Source organism: Betta splendens, chromosome 11, assembly GCF_900634795.4.
Source record: "Betta splendens chromosome 11, fBetSpl5.4, whole genome shotgun sequence".
In the NCBI taxonomy this organism is placed as follows: domain Eukaryota; kingdom Metazoa; phylum Chordata; class Actinopteri; order Anabantiformes; family Osphronemidae; genus Betta; species Betta splendens.
Window position 1 is genome coordinate 3195977 of NC_040891.2, and position 20050 is coordinate 3216026.

General features: G+C 38.4%; 1 protein-coding gene across 2 annotated transcripts; it reads left to right on the plus strand.

Annotated features, from left to right (window-relative positions):
• The first annotated feature begins 92 nt into the window (after positions 1–92).
• Positions 93–18545, plus strand: top2b (DNA topoisomerase II beta). Of its 2 annotated transcripts, none has more exons than XM_029166635.2 (36): positions 93–706; positions 1807–1971; positions 2737–2827; positions 3656–3719; positions 4294–4439; positions 4796–4893; positions 5199–5411; positions 5650–5823; positions 6056–6157; positions 6244–6381; positions 6485–6623; positions 6959–7116; positions 7582–7707; positions 7818–7928; positions 8187–8292; positions 8374–8483; positions 8788–8880; positions 9009–9123; positions 9297–9418; positions 9690–9838; positions 9958–10189; positions 10826–10960; positions 11055–11255; positions 11363–11558; positions 11758–11849; positions 11954–12109; positions 12294–12377; positions 12530–12724; positions 12809–12935; positions 13136–13294; positions 16062–16278; positions 16594–16676; positions 17226–17321; positions 17469–17600; positions 17680–17765; positions 18014–18545. In XM_029166635.2, exons 1-36 carry the CDS (start codon positions 665–667, stop codon positions 18176–18178), a joined length of 4818 nt encoding a protein of 1605 aa, XP_029022468.1. In that variant the 5' UTR covers positions 93–664; the 3' UTR covers positions 18179–18545. The 2 variants fall into 2 exon arrangements, with proteins under 2 accessions (XP_029022468.1, XP_029022469.1); XM_029166636.2 differs by having other exon boundaries at positions 17472–17600.
• The last annotated feature ends 1505 nt before the right edge of the window (positions 18546–20050 follow it).

Sequence of the window (20050 nt, forward strand, 5' to 3'; positions counted from 1 at the left end):
TATTTAGTCGCAGAATCTTTGTACATATATGTATTAAATACTGTGGTACTTAAATATTTATTCTTTACCTGAATATTGTCGCCATCTTGTGTTCAGAAAAATATCGCTACAAGATGACTTTTCCTATTGGTCGAATCCCTGGTTCTTTGAAAAGCGACCGCCTGATTGGTCGGCTTATCTGAGAGACGATTTGCTGACTATCTTGCAGATGGCGGAGCCGGACAGTGGTTGCTGCTACTAGCTAATATTCGTTTTTTTTCTAAATGAGAAGTACTGAAGTCTATAGTTATAATTACGTTTGAGTTAAAATTCTGTTTTATTCTATTAAGTTTTCCTAAGAAATTGTAAACCTATTTAATGTTCGAGTTTTGCACTGTATTTATTTTGCGACTAGAAGCCCGGTTAGCATCTTTGTTGTAGTAGTCCAGGCCTATTGTGCCACCGCTCGTCGATTTTAACAATAGCCGCGTTACACTCCCCTCCTCTGCTTGTTTGGTACCTTTGCAGGACTATTTTTAGACCAAACGATGAAGGAGCATAGGAAGTAAGCAGGTTTGGGTAGCTTTTAGGGTCTGAGACATTGTTATGTCGACGGACGTTTGATTTCACTGGAGCGGAGTACATTTAACGAGCTGCATCACAACAATTAAGATCACAAAGGAAGATGTCCAACGGCGCAGCAGGAAGCGGGGCTCTGGCATGGATGGTTAGTTACAACAAACTTACACTTCTCTTGTGTGAACGGTGGTGTTATAGCATCTAAAAGTGTCACACGTACTGTAGCTCACTTCACTGGTTTGCCATAAGCTTTTGCGTTTAAATTTAGCAAGCACACAATGTTTGCCCCCTTAACCGCTGTTTCACTTTAACCCTCCAGTGGTGCTTTAAATTTTGATCCGGTCACAGAGATCATTGTTTGAACGCTGTTACAAAGTAACAACGACCAGTCTCGAGAAAACCGACACAATCGCAACTGTAACATTGCTGCTGCAGAGTATCGTTATCCTGCGGGATGAAGTTAAAGAAGAGTTTAACTTAAGCATACACCAAGCCTCTTGAAGAAGAGGAACTTCGCGGCGACGTTGTTTATTACTGTATAACTACAATGATTGACATAAGTGGTAGTTTTCAACCTCATTTCGGTTCTGGGTTCATAATGAGCTTGGATTAAAAAACAGGTTCACATGTGAAATTAAGAATAATTTTTAAAGTTTTCTAAGCAAGCACTTTGCCCATAGCTTTAAATTACATAATAGTTGCTTACCTTAACCACATCGGTCTTACTAGTCATGCTTTAATTGCCTTTAACAGTACAGTGAAGTCTACACTTAAGCAATTTGAAATAAATGTGTTTAACCCCATTGCATAAATTATTTTGAAAATTACATACACTATACGCAATTCTGTATTTTAATAACACAGGAATTTCTCAATTGTGGGATTAAGTCGTATCCTATCATCCTTAACTCTACAGCCATTAATTATCAAAGGAAATGGAATTGTTCATAAAGGATCATTTAAACTTTACACACCTCTGCATGTTTAAGTTATAATTTATTTTCATTAATAAAGCAGATATTATAACTGAGGACTAAATCAGTTCAAATTTAACTTACCTATTCAAATCAGTAAGTTCTGCTTCCTTCTGTCTACACCATAAGCAATATTTTGCCTCTGTCTGCCATCAGAGCCATGCTTCTCCTTATGCAGTGATAATCTATTTTCAACAGGACAACCATTTGCTTCTATGTACTGCTGTTGAAACAGTTTTGTTTGTTAATGCCAACCACAAATCTGTCACAACAGGAGGCTGCGAATGGCAGAGGGGACACTGGCAAGATGGAGGGAGTCAAGAAAGACAAAACAAGCTCCAAGTTGTCTGTGGAGCGTGTGTATCAGAAAAAGACCCAGCTAGAGCACATTCTTCTCCGTCCAGACACATACATTGGCACAGTGGAGCCAATCACCCAGGTGAGTGCTGAGTGCTTTTAAAGCACATCATTAAACTGAACCATATTCAACCATGAAAGAATATGATTCTGAATAATAGTTTATATCATTTTGGTTCAACCTTTAATGTTAAGTAGGTCATTAACTGATTTATCTAGGGCTTGTTTCTGTATTAAAGCTACAGTATGCAGCTTAAGCCGGCTTTCACAAGGCTAAAGAATCAATCCTCAATGCTCTATTTAGCAATTTCTCCCCTTGCTTTTTTACAGTTCTGCTTCATTCTTTACATCCCAAGAATGACCAATAACCTACTGTATAAAACTTATCAAGATTCAAGGTTGAGCCTTGAACAAAACATTTTAAAAGTAAAAACCTCTGTGCCACTGTCAGGCAATGTTTTCTTCATTGAGGTAGATTATGAGGTATATTTGTAATTGCATTGTAATTACATATATAACTATAGCTTTAAATGTGTTTGTTGTTAAATGGTGTTGCCTCTATATTAATGCAATATTTAAACTTGGTTTAATAACCGTAAAGGAAGTAAAGTTTGTTTTAACCATGATGTAAATATTATTGGTAAATAAAAAGGACCACCCACTTGAAAAGCAGAGTAATGCCTTATTATTTATTATTATTAATTCCTTTTATGTTTTGTGTTTTTTACCCATTACATTATAACTTCCATTAACACCTACAACAGTATGGTACATATGTTATATTTTACTTGATGTTAATGATCTTGTAAATGTGCACCACTTATATTTTAATTTACTTCCTTTTCAGCAAATGTGGGTTTTTGATGAAGAAATAGGTATGAACCAGAGGGAGATCACCTACGTTCCTGGATTGTACAAAATCTTCGATGAAATTTTAGGTAAGCGAGTGCAGACTGTTAACAGTCAGTTGTGGGTCTGTAACCTAGTGTATACTGGTTATACACTGAATGGAGATGACTAACGTTAAGAAGTGTTTGTGGAGCTGCAGTATTTATTTTCCTCAGCAAAGTATAAGCCCCCTCACCTTCTCAGCCTTAAGTATATGCAATTTTACAGCTTCAAATTAGCTGCAATGAATTAGGGCACTGCAGGACTTGTGTAAGTGTTGTGCACCTATGTAATCACTTTTTAAATGATCTCCCCATTGGACTGTTGATTGCTTTTATTTCCTCACACATGGCTCTTTAAGGCTCTGTTGTTAAATTTAAAAGAAAGGTACAGAACTGATACTTCTGATAAATTATCCTCAGCCTGGGTAAAATGATGTTTTCTTTCAGTTTTTGTCATCTAAGTGGGTTCATTGGAGGGTTAGGAGATGCAGTTAAAAGCTCATATGATGATTTGACGAGGTTATTCTGTTATTTTCTTTACATACCATATCAAATCACTTTATTTATGTAGCATCAACTCACAGCAAAAGTCACATCATGGCGCTTTACAAAGCAGTTAAAAACTTTACGAAATTACAAAAAAGCTTTACAAAAGACATAAACAAGACAATAACAAGTAATGATAAGAGAAAGTACAGATTGTCTTTAGGTGCAGTAAAACAGCCATAATCTGAGCTGTCCCCAACAAAATGTCAATAATTGTTTTGTTTCAGTTTTTTCTTCCATTTTGCGGCCTATACTGTTTCATATTGACTGTCATAATATATTATGTAAAACAATCCACTGACTGCTACAAACACTTCTTTTCGTTGCCAGTCAATGCAGCAGACAACAAACAGAGGGACAAGAACATGACTGCCATTAAGATCACTATTGATCCGTAAGTACAGAATCATGACCAAAAAGAGTCATCTGTATGTAATCTGTAGTGCCCATGCTAATGCTCTGAGGGTTTGGTAAATGCCAAAGTAGATAATGAATGATCTTTGGGTCACTGATGTAGGCAAAAGCACAGTGCAATGAGCTTGTGCAGAGCAGTCTTGAGAAATGCTTTTGTTTTATATGCAGTTCACCCCTACCAGCATCTATGTCTGACTGCACAAATAGCATCATGTGCTTCAGCTAACATGCTGCTCTCTGCAGTATAAATGATAACATTAACCCTGTGACAGGTCTCTACTGCTAATGTGGTTGTATAAAGATGGAAATGCTCATTTCCACAGCTCCCACAGTCCATTTATGCTTAATAAGCACATTAGAATGTAAATGATATAAAGAAACCCTATTCAATAAAATAAGCCAATCTTCTACATTGTCACTTGTTTCATATGAAAAAGAAAGAACCGTCAACCATTCCTTTTCATACCTGACTTGATCTAATTTGTCTGGTTGCCCAGGTTTTAAGTACTTCTCACTATACTGTCATTCGTTTCTTTTCCTTCTTCCTTCTCCAGTGAGTCCAATACAGTCTCCATTTGGAACAATGGTAAAGGAATACCTGTGGTGGAGCACAAGGATGAAAAGATGTATGTCCCAGCGCTCATTTTCGGTCACCTGCTCACCTCCAGCAACTATGATGATGAAGAGAGGAAGGTCACAGGTGAGTAACGCCTTGTTTGTCATTGTTTTGGTTCACATGTTTGCCAAAAATATTAACCCTCTCTGCCTTCCTTGTATTAAATAAATATAAATATATAATTGTATATTGCTTTTGTTAAAACAAACTAATTGCTCACATCCTTCAGATGGTCTGATTTTAAAAATTTGGCTAAATGGCTAAATCTCAAGACAACTTAATGTGCAGAGGTATTTCAGCTTAAAGCAGATGGAGGTTTCATACAAATTGTATACTTTTACCCCTTAAACTAGGACCACTGGAAGCACCTTGAAAATCAGCTTGGTGAAAGGTGGCTCAGAGCTAAATTGTTAAGTATATTCATGTTTGTTGTTTTCTAGGTGGAAGAAACGGATATGGTGCTAAACTCTGCAACATCTTCAGCACAAAGTTCACAGTGGAAACAGCTTGCAAGGAATACAGACACAGCTTTAAACAGGTGCCTTTCTGTACAGCTAAAGAATGCAAATGTATTTTACTGTACAATATTTTATACTGTAATTTAATACAATAGTAAATATAGCGCATGCGATTTCAGTCTAGCATGTTTTGTACTTCAACTTTAGTTTTTTTAGAGCTACATTTGTGTGTGATTGATAGGATGTCAGACCCCCTTTACTGATTTATCATCACACATTTATAACATACGATCAAACTCTGACAGACTATCATAACTCTTGGGATTAAATTTACTAGGTCAAAGAATTGGCGTTCAGGTGATGCAGTGTGTCTTTTCTTTCTCAGACGTGGCAGAACAACATGACCAAGACCTCTGAACCCAAGATCAAGTTTTTTGATGGGGACGATTTTACCTGTGTGACATTCCAGCCTGACCTTGAAAAGTTTAAGATGGAAAAACTGGACAAGGACATTGTAGCGCTTCTTACCCGTAGGGCATATGATGTAGCGGGTTCCTGCAGAGGTGTTAAAGTTACACTCAATGGAAAAAAATTACCTGTAAGTTTCAATATAATTGCACCACTTATACTATTTGTTTAAATCTTATTTTACTATAATTTCCCCAATCTGTATTGAGATGTTGAGATATTTTAATTTCTGCTTGTTTTATGTGTGTAGTTGTACAACTGTAGTTGTAGTATTAATTAATAGTAACATATTGTTCATATAGTGAGAGCCATATGAAATACTGTTGAGTCTTTCTGGTTTCTAACCTGGACCTGTCTTGTCATTACAGCTGAATGGGTTTCGTAGCTATGTGGATCTGTATGTGAAAGATAAACTGGATGAGACTGGTGTCCCCCTGAAAGTAGTGAATGAAACTGTGAATGATCGGTGGGAGGTCTGCCTTACCATGAGTGAAAAAGGATTCCAGCAAATCAGCTTTGTTAACAGCATTGCTACCACTAAGGTCAGTCAATCAAACTCAGCAGTGATATTCTATGTCATATAATTAGTATGTGGAAGATGAAAAAAGAGAAAAAGAGAGTTATTTATATATATATGTGTGTGTGTGTGTGTGTGTGTGTGTGTGTGTGTGTGTGTGTGTGTGTGTGTGTGTGTGTGTGTGTAGTGTGTGTATATGTATGTATATATATATGTATGTATATATATATGATAATATGAACTTGTGTATGTTTCAGGGTGGCAGGCATATTGACTATGTGGTGGACCAGATTGTAGCCAAACTTATTGAGGTAGTGAAGAAGAAGAACAAGGCAGGCGTGTCGGTGAAACCCTTCCAGGTGTCTTACATTATGTGTGAAGTGTAATGCCAAGTAATTGTGACAGTCGTGTTGAAAGGTGACTGACCTGCTTTTGTGTGCTACAGGTGAAGAACCACATCTGGGTGTTTGTGAATGCACTGATTGAGAATCCTACCTTTGATTCTCAAACAAAGGAAAACATGACTCTACAGACCAAGAACTTTGGGTCCAAGTGCCTTTTGTCAGAAAAGTTCATCAGGGCTGTAAGAAAACTCCTCATTTACCTATACCTCCTCACTCCATTTTAGAATTCTTCAGTCAAATTGTGTCAGCAGATAAACTAACTTGTGTGCTATTCACCTACAGGCAACCAATTGTGGAATCGTAGAGAGCATACTCAACTGGGTCAAATTCAAAGCTCAGACACAGCTCAATAAGAAGTGCTCATCAGTAAAGCATAGCAAGATCAAAGGCATCCCCAAGCTAGACGATGCCAACGATGCTGGTAAGTAACATTATGCAAATTCATTTAAATGTGTCCACTGCTAGTGGTATGACTCTGGTGGCTACTTCTTAAATGACAAATAGTATACTTTTTTACAAAAAGAAATTTTTAAATGTATTGAAAGCAATATTAGCAATAAACGGTTTTATTCAAGTTTAATGTTTGCGCATTAAAGCGTTTTTATAATTATTACTGGAATTTTTAAAATAAAAATAAAATAAAATAAAATCTGAGAATGGGCTTTCCATGTGTCAGTTTTAAAAAAAATTAATAAAATTGCTAAATAGTAATGTGTTGTTTAAGTTCACATAAACATTACCGTGTCTTTTATCTAGGGGGCAAACACTCCTCTGACTGCACGCTGATCCTCACTGAAGGAGACTCAGCCAAGTCTCTGGCTGTGTCTGGGCTTGGCGTCATTGGACGGGATCGATACGGAGTGTTCCCACTAAGAGGAAAGATCCTAAATGTGCGAGAGGCAACACACAAGCAGGTACGACAATTGGGAATTGGGAATTTCTCACATAGTCTGTTACAGTGGTACAGTAGAACCTAGTAGAAACAGAAATGTAACTGATACTTCTGAAATTTGAATTCTCACAGCCAAATCAGGGCCACTTTCCTTCATTAGGGAAGATGTAGCGTGCAATATTATTAAACAAACATGGTTAAACAGGTTAGACCAGCCATACTTCAAAAGACTTGTACAGAAGTCTATGAAAAGTTTCAGCTTTTACATTTTTAATGTGTGCATGCATGCATGCATGTATTGTCTCTGGTAATGTCATAAAATATGTCTGCTCTCTGAGATTCAACACGAGTGATCCAGATCAGACCAAACATTCCTATGACCCTTAGTAGTCTTTGCTTACTCCCTAGAATAAACGACTATCACCTGCATAAATGTTTATTTAGGTAAGTAAGTCCATGTTTATAAGATGAGCCTTTTCTTCAAAAGATCATGGAAAATGCTGAGATAAACAACATCATCAAAATCGTTGGCCTGCAATACAAGAAGAGCTACGACGATCCAGAGTCACTGAGGTCTTTGCGCTATGGCAAGATCATGATCATGACTGATCAGGTAACCTGCCTTATAACTACACTTTTTAAAAATTTTCATAATAGCCATTATTATTAGGTAACAGCTTGTTATTGAGTTTTATAATTAATAATAATGTTCTTTTGTTATAGGATCAAGATGGTTCTCATATCAAAGGTCTCCTCATTAACTTCTTCCATCACAACTGGCCTTCTCTGCTGAAACACACATTCCTGGAGGAGTTCATCACACCCATTGTCAAAGTAATGGAAACATAATGAACTTTAAAATTTATGTCACACCATGTCAAACATCAGATAGGCTGAAGCACTACTCTGCAAATAAAACAGACTGGTAGCATGGGCTGTCCACACTTGTCAACTATGCAGTTAAAAACAACCTACCCCTTTGCTGTTTTTGAAATTGGCATGTTTTACAGCTATTTTTTCAGGTAAAAAACAAAACGTAACACTAACAAATGAACTTTAATGGCATTCACTATGTGAATGTGTTTTCTGCAGGCAACCAAGAACAAACAGGAGCTGGCCTTCTACAGCATTCCAGAGTTTGATGAGTGGAAAAAACAAACAGAGAACCATAAAACCTGGCACATAAAGTACTACAAAGGTCTGTCACTTAGCTGTTTAATATAGTATTACATTTATATACTGTTAGAAACAGAGTTTAAATGGTAACATTTTGCTCCAGGTTTGGGTACGAGTACAAGCAAAGAGGCAAAAGAATACTTTGCTGACATGGAGAGGCATCGCATCACATTCAGATACAGTGGAGCAGAGGATGATGCTGCCATCACACTGGTGAGTAAATGGCACTGACCAGAGGGGTGAAAATCTGTTCTCTGCTCTGAGAAGAGCAGAGAACAGATTCTGCCCCTGCTCCTCTAAAGCTTGTTGACAGTTTGTATGATTATGATTGATTGTGTATGATGCTCACATTTTCACTATGGTATTATTATTATATTATGAAAATACAAATATTATGCCAAAAGCTGATATAACATCTCTATTTAGTTACAAGAATTCTTTGTGTAAAGCATTCAGTAAAATGCTATAAACCCCATCTAGAAACTGTCTGACCCTCAGTGTTTTGCTTTTGTATCAGGCATTCAGTAAGAAGAAGACAGAAGACAGGAAAGAGTGGCTGACAAATTTCATGGAGGACAGACGTCAGCGGAGGATGCATGGGCTGCCAGAGGTTTGTATCTTTAAGTCGTCTTACCATATATTTTTGTTATTATTGTGCTAAATTTACACAGTTGAATCATTATGTCACTGATAAACATATGCGAATACATTTGTATTGTTTATTGAAATGTTTTTCAGCAATACCTGTATGGAACTCAGGCCAGACACCTCTCCTATAACGATTTCATCAACAAAGAACTAATTCTGTTCTCCAACTCTGACAATGAGAGATCCATCCCATCACTGGTTGACGGTTTGTATGAACTATTTCTGTCTGTCTCTGTGTATCACTTCAAGGTTCTCTCTGTAGCATCTGTAACAACTAAGAGGAAAAGGGAAACGGGCAATGTGTACAAACTGTGTTCCTTCAGTCCTCCTGAGACCGTCCTCCTCTGGTGGTCGTCGTTTTGTGTGTATGATTTCCAGGTTTGAAGCCAGGTCAGAGGAAGGTGCTGTTTACCTGCGTAAAGAGAAATGACAAGCGGGAAGTGAAGGTAGCACAGCTGGCTGGTTCGGTGGCAGAGATGTCAGCATACCACCATGGAGAGGTACGGTCTTCCAGACATGTTGACACTAAATCATACAGTGATAGACACTATACCAGCGGGAGAATAAGCTTGGGATTCTGTTTAAATTACTTTCCATGTAAAATACACAGGGATTACATTGTTTGTAACATTGTTACATTTGTTACATTGTTTTTAGAAATGTGTACTACCAAAAGTCAAAAAGATGACAGAAAGAACACAGTAATATATTACAAAGTGTGATCACTTACTGCTACTGATCACTCACCATTTCTTTCATTTGCCATTATAGCAAGCTCTCATGATGACCATCGTGAACTTGGCCCAGAACTTTGTTGGCAGCAACAATGTGAACATCCTACAGCCTCTGGGTCAGTTTGGTACTCGGATAAATGGAGGAAAAGATGCTGCCAGCCCTCGTTACATCTTTACCATGCTCAGGTGAAGCAATGAGTAATGTAACAACTGAGTTTTTTTAATTTCTGCCCAATAATGGTTTCAGTATTAAAGATCATCTTCTAGTAATAAGTGTTTTTTATCTGTTGCGTTGTCTTCATCAGTCCTCTTGCTAAGCTGCTGTTCCCAGCGATAGACTCCAACATTCTCAAGTTCCTTTATGATGACAACCAGAAGGTGGAACCTGAGTGGTACATTCCCATCATCCCAATGGTACTTGTAAATGGTGCTGAGGGCATTGGGACAGGCTGGGCATGTAAAATTCCCAACTATGATGCAAGAGAGATCGTTAACAACATCAGCCGCATGCTCAACCACCAAGATCCTCTACCGATGGTAAACAGTTTGATCAAAATGCCTTTATTCTATAATTGTCTTTGTTGCACTGGAGCAAGCTTAATTTCAGGGTTCTGGTGTCAATGGATTGGCAATGCAATGAAAGGTTAAATACAATTGATTTAGGCCATGTTGGTTATATCTATATTTGACTGGCTGACTTTACTGTTACAGTTGTTAACTGTTGAATTCAGTGACTTACCACAGTAGTTCAGCTGTAAGAAGATTAATATTTAACATCATCTGGATATTGATATACTACTATACTATATAAGATGTAGGAAGCAAAGTAGTCCTGTGATGAGTGTAGGGCTCCAGCTATTGATTATTTTAAAGATACATATAACAGATGGTTTTTTGGGAGCTATAAAAAGGAAGGGGTTTAGGTACCCTACTCAAACAGACAGACAGTCATGTCAATACATGCCACAAGTAGGTGGATTAAAACAAAAAGCCAACACTGCTGGACTCAACATGAATTATTTGGTCATTTATAAATCGCTTTCATTACTAACTGCAGAAAGTGTCTGGCTGTTTTCTAGAGTTTCACTCTCTCAACCCATGCACCACACAGATGTGCATGGATTAAAAAACATAGCTTGTATTGACATTTGTTCATTTCTCAATCCCAATCAGCTTCCCAACTACAAAAACTTCAAAGGGGTGATCCACGAAGTCGGCCAGAATCAGTACCTTGTCAGTGGAGAAGTTTCTGTCATAGACAAAAATACCATTGAGATTACAGAGCTTCCAGTCCGGACTTGGACACAGGTTAGTGTTTTGTGTTTTTTCTCCAACTAATCAACTTATGTTTAATGTGACTTCTTGTCCTATGATTTTTTTTAATTTTTTATTTTGTGTGCAGGCTTATAAGGAGTCAGTGTTAGAGCCCATGCTGCAGGGCAGTGACAAAACACCGGCTCTCATCACTGACTATAAGGAATACCACACAGACGCCACAGTCAAGTTTGTGGTTCGCATGTCTGAGGAAAAACTGGCCCAGGCTGAGGCAGCTGGCCTCCACAAGGTTTTCAAGCTGCAGTCTAGCCTCACCTGCAACTCCATGGTAAACTCTGATTTTAGTTTCACATAAAGTGGAACGTCAATCATTCAGGTTTATTTTTTCCCCAGTTAAAATTCTTATTGAACCGTTTTTTACTACTTTCTTCTCAGGTGCTATTTGATCACATGGGTTGTCTCAAGAGATATGACTCAGTTCAAGACATCCTCAAGGAGTTCTTTGAGCTCCGCCTGCACTACTATAAACTTAGAAAGGACTGGTTATTGGGCAGCCTGGGAGCCGAGGCTGCCAAACTCTCCAACCAGGCCCGCTTTGTACTAGAGAAGATTGAAGGAAAAATCTCAATAGGTGAGAATGCTAAAAATAAGTAGTAGAAGTAGTAGTAATAATAATAATAATAACAATAATAATAATAATAATAATAATAATAATAATAATAATAATAATAATAATAATAATAATAATAATAATAATAATAATAATAATAATAATAATAATGTTCATCTTAATATGTTTTCCGTTCTGACAATTTCTTTAATATTAACAGAGAATAAATCCAAGCGTGAGCTGATTCGTATGCTGGTCCAGAAAGGTTATGAATCTGATCCAGTGGCTGCCTGGTCCAAAGCTCAGGAAAAGGTGTGCAACACACACACATTGAATTATGACAGAAGGTGGAGGAGGCAGCATGACCTACCAGTAGTTTTTGTTGTATGATCTTTCATGTTTCTCTCTGTCGTCAGGCTCAGGAGGAGGAGTACCGTGACGGAAACGAGAGTGACAGCTCAGTGGACTCTGGTTCCTCATCAGGGCCAAACTTCAATTATATCCTCAACATGCCTCTGTGGTGCCTGACTAAAGAAAAAGTGGATGAGCTGCTTAAACAGAGGGACCATAAGGTATTGCTACCATAGTTTAGTGTTTATTTTTCAATAGTGTAAATATTTGTTATTTGGATAGGAATTAGTCCTCATCTCCTAACAGTTCAAAAATTTTAGTAACTGTGATCCAGTTCATTGCTATTTTGTGAAACATTTTATTCATGTGTTATGTTTAACCGAATAGTTTTTTGCTGTTGTACAGAGAGGAGAATTGAATGACCTACAGAAAAAATCCTCAGAAGATCTGTGGAAGGAGGACTTGTCTGTTTTTATTGAAGAACTGGATGTAAGTTTTATGTTTTTGTCACTTGTCACTTTTGCACACACCGGGAACCATTATTTCACCGGCAATCAGTTACTATGGCTTTATTAAAGTCATATTTTAGTGTCATTTTTAAACAATCCAAAATAGAAAAACAATGGTGTGTTTACTCACAGAAAGTGGAGGCTCTGGAAAGAGAGGAGCTGAGTTCAGGGAAGGCCATTAAACTGGTGAAGGGTAAAGTGGGCAAGCCTAAAGTGAAGAAGATGAACCTGGAAGAGACGATGCCCTCACCGTTTGGCCGCAGGGTGGAGCCCCCAACTCAGCCAATCAAATCTGATGCTGCCAAGAAACTGTTTAAGAAGAAGAAGGTTACTGCTGATTTCATTCGTAAAGGTTTGAAAAAGATCAAGATTTAGTTAGATTTGTTACAATATGTAACATGTTTCACTTAGGTTGACGCGGATCTGCTGGTGAAGTTAGAGTTTGATGATGACGGTGCAGGTGGAGAGGGGGTAACAGGAGAAGTCCCTGCAGCCAAACCAAAGGCTCCACGTGTTAAGAAAGAAAAGAAAGAACCTGGTAACTAGTATTTTCCTCTTTTTTTTATTTTTTACTTTTCTTTTGACGATTGCTGTTACTTGTATCATTATAGAAGAGACAACTTCTGGCTCCTGTTCTTTACGTCTGGTTTCAGAGTGGTTTCTACTGAATCCAGCCCTGATCCAGTATTAAACTACAAAGAGTTCCTCCGTCTGGTAATCTTGTTTATTGCCTGGCAGGTGCTCCTAGGGTGAAAAAAACTCCAGGACCCAAAGGTACCCCTGTTAAAAAGGTGAAGAAGAGAAATCCCTGGTCTGACGATGAGTCCAAGTCAGACAGTGACATGGAGAACAGTAAGCCTGTCATCCCCAGAGAGACCAAGTCACAGAGGGCATCAGGTACAGAAGGCCACAAATTATTTTCAACAAATCTTTTATTTTTCTACGTTATTCTGCTGTTACCGTTGGCAGCTGTTTTTCGTAGGACAGTTCAAGGTTTACCGGGAGCTTTATATGATACTACTATAGTAGTACTATGATACTTTATACTTACAATTGAGTCAGGATTAAGTTCATTCAGTTACTTTGTGCAGGTGTCTTGTCAGTATTGATGCCTTGTCTTATAGGCATTTTACTGTTGGAAGGTAAACAAGAATGTTGTATTAATATCTCAGTATTTGTCAGTGCTTTGCCCCAACTTTGTCTGTCGTTTACTTCCTGGTGGATATTAGGGCTAAACCTAGATCTTCACCTAAAATCTTTGCCCTGCTCATTGCATTTTTTACCGTTTTATTTACAAATAGTCTTGCACTTGTGTAGTGCTTTTGTACTTGAAGTGCTTTAATGCTGCATCACGTTCACAAGCATTTAGACACATTGACACACTAGGGGCAACTTGGGGTTCAGTGTCTTGCCCAAGTACATGACCCGGGTAGACCGAAAATCAAACCACTTATGCTATGATTAGTGGGTGACATATCTTGAGCCGCTGCTGCCAAATAACCAACATCCCGTGATAATTGCTGTCACACGGGACAGTGAACAATGAGAAATAGGGAGGTTCTCTACTACAATATAACTAATGTTAAGTCAAAGCTTCAGGATGTCAGCAGAAAGCCTCCAGACCACAGTATGGTAATGTTAGCTAGATAGCTAGCTATCAATACCCCAGGCAAATTCTTGTTATTCTTGTTATTTTCATTTAACCAGTAAGTTTCATTTTATTGACCGGAAATAACACAAGCTTTTTTCAAACGATAATATAATGATTAAGAGGCATTGTTGTGGGAAAAAAAATACTCATCTTTTATTTAGGAGACACTGCAACCTGAAAGGTGAATGAGTAAAAATACCAGTGGATACTTGACTGAAAAACAAAACACTCCTGTAAAAACAAAGTAGGAAATATAACTAGGAGGACAGAAATTACACACTCAATTAAAAATAGAAAATAACAATGTACTATGACATGGAGCGGGAAGCTGTGGAGCGAAACCTGGGGCTAAAGGAACCATAGAGGGAGTGGTGAGATAGGGAGCAACGAAAGGAACTAAGAGCTAGGAAACTATGGATGGAACAGTAACATAAGCTAGGGACCTGTGGAGGAAGGGAAGGAGCTAGGGACTATGGCATGGATGAGGCAGCTATCCCTGGCTGAATACACACTGGACGTCCTATATAGTCTATATATATGTATGGCTAACATGGGTGGAAGCAAAGGGAGAGAAAGCACAAACTGAATTGGCTGAATACACACTTTACATCTTACATAGATGCTAATGCATGCCTAACATACATACTAAATACTGATTAAACTCAGGTGTAGGAGAAATGCACAACACATACCCAGAACACACCAAAAACCTAATCCACAATATTTGACAAACAGTCGCAACCATACTAGTCAGCACTGCAACCCAAAAAAACACAGAGCAGGTTATGGCAAGCAGATAACACTGCATGGAAGTCCTCTCAGCAAGTAGCATGAGAAAACAGTTAATTCGTGTCAAGCAATGACAACAGGCAGCAACCTTGGACCAGTCCAGAATGCACAACAACTGTCTGTGTGTAGTTACGGTAGAGTTACGGTCTGGGTGAGTATTTAAAGGAGAGCAGAGGGCAGGCACAGGTGTGTCAGTGTCACTTGATTATTGAAGGAGTCTGCTGAGGGGTAAAGAGGAAGAGGGCGCGTTCCAGACCTGGAAGCATGGTGGAGTGAGAGAGGGAGAGCATAAAGAGTGACTGAGCAGCCCAGGGTCCTAACACAAAGTAACTTTAAGTCAGAATTTGCCGGGGTTATAAATAATTTCGGGCCTAACTGTATATATAAGTAGTAATAGAAGTAATATGACTATTTTTAGCTATATTATATATTGAATATGTAAAACCTCTGCAGACACTTAGGCCCATTTTTACATCTTTTCAGAAGCCACAAAGCCCCAACAGGACAGTAAACCTTGATCTTAAGATGTCTGAAATCTCAAATTATAATTCTAAAATTCTGTCTACATTAATAGTAGTACAGTGGTTTGACATAGATAACCAATTAGGTTTTTAAGAGAGTTAGTCTTATTTTCAGTTATATATTTATTGCTGCTCTTTAGTAAGGTTAGTAAGGTAAAGTATGTCTTAATTCTCACTCAATTAATCAATGGAAAATCAAATAGAACTTTTGAATTAGAATTTCTAAAATAATAGATTTCAGCTCATGGTCCTGGTCCCATTTATGTATGGCTGGGCTAATAACGTTTGTGGGAAATGTGCCTCCCAGAAGGAGGTTGGAAGTCCCAACACAAACAGTGACCAGAGAGTTTCCCGTAAATCCATGTCTGCCCACCTCTAAAAAGGTGTTTTTCAAATAAATTTAGCTTTTTGCTGGGTCCGTGAGAATAAAAAACTGTCTTTGATATAAGCCACTGTCTATTAGGTAGCTGGTTACAGCGACTGGTGACATTTTATTTTATTCTGCAGGGTGCTCCTTTACCTCAAACCAGCAAGGGCTCAAAATAAATCATGAACTGGGTCTAGTCTGATTCAAGCTTCAAGCGTGTCTGAAAGCTCCGTGTGATGCAACCCAGCTGAAACAGGAATAACGATTGCACAAGGTGTCGGGATCCACAGTAGTATTAATATTATCTGACACGCACGCAACGCTCTTGTCTTTCAGCGTCAAAGCCAAAATACACGTTCGACTTCTCAGAGGAGGAAGAGGAGGAGGGAGATGAGAAAGAGAACGGAGACAACGATGTGGCTTCTTCTCCTGTGACATCGTTCAAAGATAACTTTGGCTTATCTGATACCAAGGATCACTACAGTGACAATAATGATGACAATGATTATGATGAAAACGAAGACACGTACTCTCCCTTTAAACAAAAGACCATGTACGTATACGACCCACTTCACAGATGGGTTTTAAAGGGATTTTAAACTGCAGATTGTATTGTTGTCGTCTTTTTCCCTCATATATTCTTTCACATTATTAAGAAGAAAGCCTTTATTGATCATTTTTAATACAATGTAACAAGAAAATATGTCCACTGGATCTTCCCATCCCCTGGAAAGGGTCTTATCAAAGATACACTTGGTGTTTAGGTGGGGGATTGAACTGAGACTCACTGTCCCCCAACCCCACACTCTAACACTGAGCCACCAAGCCACCATTAATTAATGCATCTGATTTGTTACTTTCTTTAAAGGCCGGCACCTCTAACTAAAAAGAAAGAGACAACCAGCATTTTCTCATCCAAGTCAGCCTTTTCTGAAAGAAGCAATGAGAGTGGTGAGTACCAGCTCCTCTGCTGTTGCCGCGCCTGAATAGATTTATACAAAATGACTCAATTTGATAATTTAAAAATAAGATGTAATAGAGAAACATGAGTTAATATGCTTAACATTTTTGTCATCTGGATGAAATGCATTAAAAATATAGTCCTTGCAAGTTCTTGTTTTACTACAAAAAATACATTTCAACAGGTAAACAAACTGGGAATTTTATATAGAACATAATTGTGTTATATAAGAGAGTAAAGTATAATAAACATCTTATAGTTTTTTAATACATATTTTAAAATTTGTTTGAGAGTTCAGTTGCCAGACTTTGGTAAAATGCACCAAACTTTGATGCTGTTTGTCATAAGCTACAGCATGTGAAAAATTACACTCATATGCAACACACCATAGGTGGCTTCTTCTTGTGAGAAGCTCCTTGACTTGCAGCAGCTCTGTAGCTGGCGTTTATATGCAAGGAAAGATTGATTTTAAAGGATGTTCCACTCTGTTACACCAGTGTTTGTGTGGGTTGTAAAACCTAATTGGCTTGTCTTTGCAGATGGGTCCAAGTCTGACAGCGATGATGACAACGGCCCCATATTTTCCACTTACTCCAGCAGCTCTGCCTTTGAAAAACTCTCCCCCTCAAAGAAAGGTAACGTGTCTGTATGTGCAACAGAGGGTGCTGCAGTGCTTTGTCATCCTACACTTATTAATATACTGAATGTTTATGTATTAACTCACCATGTTGGTCCATTATCTGAGATTACAACTTTCATTATTTTTTGCTTGGCATCTAAAGCAGCTAAGAAGTCTTCTGATGCAGCTATTAAACCTAAGAAGCCACCAGCACCAAAAGCAAAGAAACCAGATAAGTCCATCTGGGACTCAGATTCTGACACCGGATCTAAGAAGCCAGCACCAGCTCTTAAAGGTACACCAGCAACTCTAGGTGATTAGACTAAAGGTAGACGAGGTGTTGCTCAATTTTTGTTGTGCTCATTTATGCGTAGGCAAAGGACGAGGGAGGAAGAGGAAGGACTCTGGCTCTGAGGATGAATACAACCCTATGAAGAAAATAGCAAAGCCTGGTGGCAAAGTGAGTATCATTCAGTGGAAATAGTTTACCCGTACAACAGGAAGAGAAAGCATGTTCCTACCAAGAATAATTATTTTCTATGCTAGTGCTAAAGAAGAACTCTCTGACAGCTTCCTATGCTTAACATTGTATCATATTCGCACAAACTTTCTGGCAGAATGGTTACATAAAAAGAAGCTGAAGGAAAAAATTGAACGTGACTTGGCTGCATCATTATTGTAAAACGCTACTATAACCATCCTGTGCAGAAGCCTCAGAAGCCTGAATCGGAAGATGACGAGGACGACAACGACAACAGCAACAGCGGAATGAACGCTTCATCCCGGGACCGACCTGGACGGGCAAAGAAAGAAGTGAAGTATTTCCACGAGTCAGACAACGAGGAGGATGATGACGACGACATGTTTGATTAAAGCAACCTTCACCCTCGCGTTCACCCTCTGCTTATATGGAAGTCTTCTCCTTCTGTTTTCCCACAGACTTTTGTACATTGTATTATTTTATTTTCATTAATGGTGATGTTTAATTATTTTTAATGTGTAGGTGTTTTACACTTTTTCATAAACATATACAGGTTTCTTTTTTATGCTCATTGAAATGTTATGTATTTGTCCAGACCAGCTTTTAGGAGTTTAGAATGCTGTTCTTCAGCACATTAATTGTTAAAATACTATGTAACTTTTTGAACATGAAAGTAAACGATAAAACGTCCATGGTTTTACTGGCCTAATTCATAGTGTTCACAGTGAAGTTATGTAATTAAAACTCTCCTGAAACCTAGTCAGTCGGTCCATGTTGAGTCAATGCCATCAGGTGTCATCAGTGGAGGTTCTTGGCGTCTCTCTAACTATTCTCTACTGTATCTAGCCTAAAGTCTGACCTGGCTCACTAAACAATTTTTTAATTACTTTCCTGAACGCAGTAAGTCCTGTTCTGCGTTCACTACTGCAGGGCTTTTTCCCACAAAGCAGGATTACTACTCGTACTGAATTTTGCTTCTAACCTAGGTGTTTTGATATCCCCAAAATTGAAAAAGATTTATCATGAGTTGAGTTGCCCAGACAGCTAATGTCTCAGGCAAAGGCCTGAGTTACTACTTTTATACCAGAATTCTAAAAACACAAGTCTATGAAGTCCCTAGATGTGCCTTTAGTATATTTTATATTTATCTCTTTAACCTTTCCACTTTAACAGTTTTCCTAACACAAATCTAAATGCATCTACAACACAGAAGAACAAAAAAGGAAGCACTCAGTCTCTGAGGATGAGTAGAAGCAACCCAATCAGGCAGAACCGGGAAGCAGAGTAAGTGTGGAACAGATTGACATGCAGAAAAGAGTATTACTCTAATACCCGGTGTCTTGTACTAGTTGGATACTTATGAGTCCACTGATGTTAATACAGTATGTGAATGCAATATATTTAGGACCTGTAAAATATAGAACTTATTAGAGACTGATGATTGTCTACTCATGTGACTAATGCTTTCCAGGAAGAAACAACCAGAAAGATGGAACAGGTTTTGTCTGAGGAGTCTCAGAAAAAACCTGAGAGTCTAGCTCTGGGGTTGTACAGGCCCAGGCTTTTAGGCAGGTTGAAAACACTGCTGATGATAAACAAGCAGAGAATAAAGTGAACGTGTATAAAGTGGTTACAGAGCAGAATCAAAAGAACAGCTCCCCAGGGTTGGGAAGCACATCGATGTGGGGCAGTGATCTCCATCTATCCTAGTGCTTGAAGACAGACACAATAAGTGAGTTTGAATTTCATAAATTATGGATTGGACTGATGTTTTCAATGCAAAATCACCTCGGTTACATCATGATATAACTGTTCTCAGCAGCTGTGGCAGCACTGCTTTCTAGTGCATTTGGAGGTTGTAAGCAGATAGAAGGTGCAAGCTTTCTTCCTAAACACCTGCTGCAGCCTTTTGTGTGGAAGAGGTAGGTTTGACCTTTGATATGTCCCCCTTATCTAAATTAGTACTACAGGAAGCAATTAGTCAATACAAAGCATTGCCCTGCTTTGAATTTACTTTATTTATATGGAAAAGATGTTTCCAAGCCACGAGCTGTCATAGTTTAGGCCTTGGGCAGGTTGTGAGGTTTACAGGTAGGAATAGAAGGGAAGTTTCTTCTTTTGAGTCGCTTTAGAACATGTGGTAATTGCTTGCATTTTGGAAGCCTGATCTGTCAATATCAAGGCAAAGGAAAGAAACAAGAAAGGCAGCAGTGTCACCGTTGTACTAGGCTGACAAAGTAAGTGAATGATGACTTGAGTGTTTT